Source organism: Plasmodium inui (assembly GCF_000524495.1).
Source record: "Plasmodium inui San Antonio 1 unplaced genomic scaffold supercont1.43, whole genome shotgun sequence".
Lineage (NCBI taxonomy): Eukaryota > Apicomplexa > Aconoidasida > Haemosporida > Plasmodiidae > Plasmodium > Plasmodium inui.
In genome coordinates this window covers 14143-16168 of record NW_008481877.1, presented here as the reverse complement: position 1 = coordinate 16168, position 2026 = coordinate 14143, and the positions used below count along the sequence as shown (strand labels likewise).

At 37.2% G+C, this 2026-nt stretch overlaps 1 protein-coding gene across 1 annotated transcript; it reads right to left on the bottom strand.

Moving 5' to 3' along the window:
* Positions 1–998: 998 nt before the first annotated feature.
* C922_05178 (hypothetical protein) lies at positions 999–1202 on the bottom strand (the record flags this gene model as incomplete). The annotated part of the gene is made up of 1 exon (XM_008820750.1): positions 999–1202. The coding sequence occupies one exon, from the start codon at positions 1200–1202 to the stop codon at positions 999–1001; it is 204 nt and encodes a 67-aa protein (XP_008818972.1).
* Positions 1203–2026: the final 824 nt, after the last annotated feature.

The window sequence follows — 2026 nt, the reverse complement described above, 5'->3', positions numbered from 1 at the left end:
TTACACGCGCTCTTCATTTATCTCATTTACACTTAATTCACATATAACACTTCCTTCCTGCCTCAACTCTTCCGCTGGACTGTCATTATTACACTCTATGCGCCATTGTGATATTCCTAATGACTGATCCCTATACCGAATGCTGGCTCATCTTAATTGAACCCCACGGGATGTATACATAGCATTACCTTATCCAGTTAATCCTATTGTTTTCATGTATGGGTGAAATGGAATCTAGTCTCAAAACGTGAAACGGCTCTCCAATTTCACAAATTAATCATTCCACCGTCCTTGCGCAGTACGCTCGGAAATGAATACACACGATATCTTAAATCTATGCCAGCGGATTTTTACCGATTATTGTAATTAGCACTTTCTGAAATTCTTGAATTCTCCATATTGAAAGAGGATCCTTCAAGTCTCATTATAACGAGATTACCTGCTCTTATCCATTCATTTCCGATACATGTGTTTACCATCCTTATGTTAATTATCATGGCACACAGACTCCATTGTTAACTGTTACAAAACACAGTAACCCTGTTATGTCTTATTATTTAGCCGAATATTATTCCGTAGGTGTCTCCTGAAACAGAATGCCTTTTAACATAATTATTAATACTGGAAAGGAAGTAACGTATGTAGACTACACGGTTGGATACGCCTGTGTATCACATCACGAGGGCATCCCCCTACGTATCCTTGTGTAATGCAATATAGGTAATTCCGCACCATTCACTTTAACTAGGAGGATGCAATATTCACAAAAATAATTGCTGATGGAGCTTATCATACATAGAGAGTTGCATATTTGTCTGTAACTCCTCGTAGGATCGAATTATTTCTCTATATGATACATCTAACACAATTCTTCCCTAAACCTCTTTATCATGCCATAAACAGTTATTCTCTTCTAATATTGTCTCCTGCTTCGTACTCTCAGTATTGGTGAATGTGCTCAGCTATTTCTTATCTCCATGGCTCCTGTATAATCATGTTCAGGAGTATCTGTGCTTGCTCATTCCCTCCTTCGTTTCAGGATTACAGGGAGTAACACTAGTCTTCACCATTTTTCTTCTGGGTATGTTCACAGACATCCACAGATCTATGTCATTTATGTGGCGATTCATATATTTCGTTTCTCCTTTCAAGAAGTCATATCCTTCTTCCTCTTCTAATATCTGAGGATCTATACAGTTCATTATATTGCATGAGCCTATCTACTTGTGTGTTATTTTCCTGCTAAGCATAATCATGTCTGAATTCACTATTTGTATCTGTAGCGTGAACCCGTGCGTACTACTCACATATGAATACGGTCACTGGCACTTATTTCTTTCCTGAGATGCTACTCTTTACATAACATCACCCTACCGTTACTGAAGCATATAATATAACTCTATTTTATATATCCTAATGTTTAGAGCCATTGTCTTACATTCCTATAATAAACTGAAAATAGCATTTACCCCCGAGTGCACATACTCGTCATAGACACGTATTCTGCGGATATCAGTGGAGAACTTTCAAGAATAATTTAACCATCAATACTAGACGCCTGCCATATCAGTTTTGTTCCCATATACAGTGGGACTCTGACTTACTCTTATAGATACAAGCAACAGATTAATAGAATGTTGCTGATTTAATAGCAACACGTGAAATATCTCAGGGATTGTTCAAATGATGATACATCTCAAGACAAAGAGTATTAGATAGACAAATATAGGGTGGATACGTATACTCTTGAGATTATAGTACATTATGAGCACTTCCTCTTTAATGGCTGCCCTTTCCCTGCACATTTTTTTATTTTATTAAAGCACGTCTTATATAAAAATCGTTACTTCCTAGACACACTTGCATTTCATGGAATAATAGGAGATATTAAAATATAGAGAAAACTAAGTAGCTCAAACTTTACATTATTCTTCTCGGGCTCCTCATGGCTTCAGGAGGATTCCTGCTGATGTCATCCCTCCCTTAACAGCCTTTATCGTGAACAAAATCAGGTTCTCCTTCTTCT